This window comes from Penaeus vannamei, chromosome 36 (assembly GCF_042767895.1).
Source record: "Penaeus vannamei isolate JL-2024 chromosome 36, ASM4276789v1, whole genome shotgun sequence".
NCBI lineage: Eukaryota > Metazoa > Arthropoda > Malacostraca > Decapoda > Penaeidae > Penaeus > Penaeus vannamei.
In genome coordinates, this window is record NC_091584.1 from 27,754,305 (window position 1) to 27,756,804 (window position 2,500).

At 33.4% G+C, this 2,500-nt stretch overlaps 1 protein-coding gene across 3 annotated transcripts in view; it reads left to right on the top strand.

The window, feature by feature from the left end:
• Window positions 1-2,500, top strand: part of LOC113827200 (uncharacterized) — a 25,671-nt gene that overhangs the window by 20,546 nt on the left and 2,625 nt on the right. The window contains exon 1 of one of the 3 annotated variants that reach the window (XM_070114519.1): window positions 2,297-2,464. The exons of the other annotated variants lie outside the window; for them this stretch is intronic. Coding sequence (XP_069970620.1) covers window positions 2,312-2,464 — 153 coding nt within the window. The 5' untranslated portion in view covers window positions 2,297-2,311. Of the gene's footprint in view, window positions 1-2,296; window positions 2,465-2,500 lie in introns of those variants that run through there. 3 annotated transcript variants of the gene reach the window in all.

The window sequence follows — 2,500 nt, forward strand, 5'->3', positions numbered from 1 at the left end:
TATGATATATCTCATTAGTAAGTAAGAATAGGTTTATCTTTTTTTCTGTGTACTTGGCGAGTCTTTCCGTATAGGTCCCTCATAACCCTTGTATCACTATTATATAAACGCCTACATAAAAATACATTTATTCTATCCTATTATGTAGTCCTCGATAGATAAAATGTAGTTTTGAGGTAGTCTATAGTGATTTAGTTGGACTTTGGAAAAGGCTAGATCGGCAGCAAACTCGAGGTGTCATGGCGTCCGATTCTATTTTTAGAAACAAGCACGTGGGGTTTATTTTGATGACGTCACAAGGGTTACGGATGCTTGGTGAATAATGGTCGATCGTTTTGGTACTTTTCAAATATTCAAAAAGGATGGAAAATAATGACTTAATGGTTATATTTTCATTGAACGATCATCAGAATAGGGGCCACGACACCTCCTCGTGTTGCTACTGATCTGGCCTTCCCCGTTGGACCATTCTGCCTCAACCAATGGGCAGAGTGGTACAGAGTGCTAATTCGGTTTAAATAAAAATATGTACTTATGTGTGTGTACGTATGCCTGTATGTTCAAAATGACTCACACACAATCGGATTATTCCCTTTACCATATATTTAATTTTTGAAAGCTTATCCTTATTTAAAGAGCACATAGGGTTTATTTTGATGACGTCACAAGTGTTACGGATGCTTTTTGAATATGGTCGATCATTTTGGTCTCTTCAAATGTTCAAAAAGGATGGGAAATAATGGTTTTCCTGTTGGACCATTCTGCCTCAACGAATGGGCAGAGTGGTCCAAGAGCGAGAAACACAAGCGGCATTTTATTTCATTTCTTCATTCATGTGTTTGTTTTATATATCTATGATCTGTTTCATTCGCTTAACTATTCATTCAGATATTCATATATGTATTTATTATCTGCGAAAACCCACATAAATTTGTTCCATGGGACAATTTTGGTCTTTTTTATTTTATATATATATATATTTTTTTTTTGGGGGGGGGGTTGTGACTCGCAAAAAAAAAAAAAAAAAAAAACAACAACATTGCTAATTCGGTCTAAATAAAAACATGTACGTATCTGTGTGTATGTACGTTTGCATGTTCGTAGTGACTTATACGGAATCGGATTATTCCCTATACCATATTTCTATTTTTAAAGTTTATTTTCATTTTATTTCGTTTATCTATTTATTATTTTTTACATAAATAATCGACACGTTTTTTTTATATATCTGACCTTACCTGGAACCTTTTATATCTTATCCTCTTTATATATATATATATATATATATATATATATATATATATATATATATATATATATATATATATATTTATTTATTTTTTTATTTTTTGTCTTTTCTTATTTTTCTTTCTTTACATTTATAACTCAATCGACACTTTCTCTTAACTATAATTCTTTTAGAATGACCTCTTTTTACTACTTAAATGACCTTCTCGAGTCTTTTTTTTTTTTTTAAGAATAACTGTAACAAAAATTTTTCCACATACATGTGACCTTTTCGAACTTTTTTCCATGATTTTTTTTATGTTCTTGACCGTATCACGGCATTTTTCCTGACCATCTCTAGCTATCTCCACGTACCTGGCCTTATCAAAACCTATTTTTGAAACTTTAATCCCCCTTAACATTCTGACACAGATAACGATAGTAAACCCTATAATCTCAGTGGTTGCTAAAAAAGTGAAAATCCTTTCTCATAATTCCTTGTTGCATATGTTTGTTATCGCCTTAATCAATTAATTAATCTTTTTAATTAATTGAAAAACTCCTCAGTCTTGGCTCAGCTACTGGGACAGGTAAGTCAAGAAGCAGGATTAATATTGATTTGTGTAACTTTTCTTTTGCGAGTGGTCTGGGATATTGGTGTGTTTGGATAACAATATATATATATATATACATATATATATATATTTTTTTCTAATTCAAGGATTCTGGGTCTTTTGGGGATATTGGTGTGTTTGGATAACATTTTTTTTCTTCTAATTCATGGATTCTGGGTCTTTTGAAAATTGTGTTTTGACAGTCATGGTAGGCAAGGTCTATATAGGTACTTAGACCTTGATGACAGGGCTCGATATAAGATTTCCTTCTGCCTATCCATGGAGGATGAAATTCATCATGCATAAAGATACACATTTTTATAGGTCATTTGTAGATTTTCTGTCCTTAACTCATGACACATTTTCTGTTACAGCGGTGAAGGTGTAGTAAGGTGTGGAAATGAAACCAGTGGATTATCATGCAATAATATCTTTTTAAATACTTGAATCGCCGCACACCATCGCTTTCAATGAAATTAAAGCAACTTTTGGGAGGGAATCACCATCATTTAACATCGAACATTGTCATCGCCAGTTCAGGTGCGGTCGGAGATCTGTGGAAGCGGCTCCTATCCCAGGGTGACAGCAGGTCTACCACTGATGAGGAAAATCGCCGTATTACGGTTCGTAGGCTACCCCAATGTGCCAAGATTAGGGTT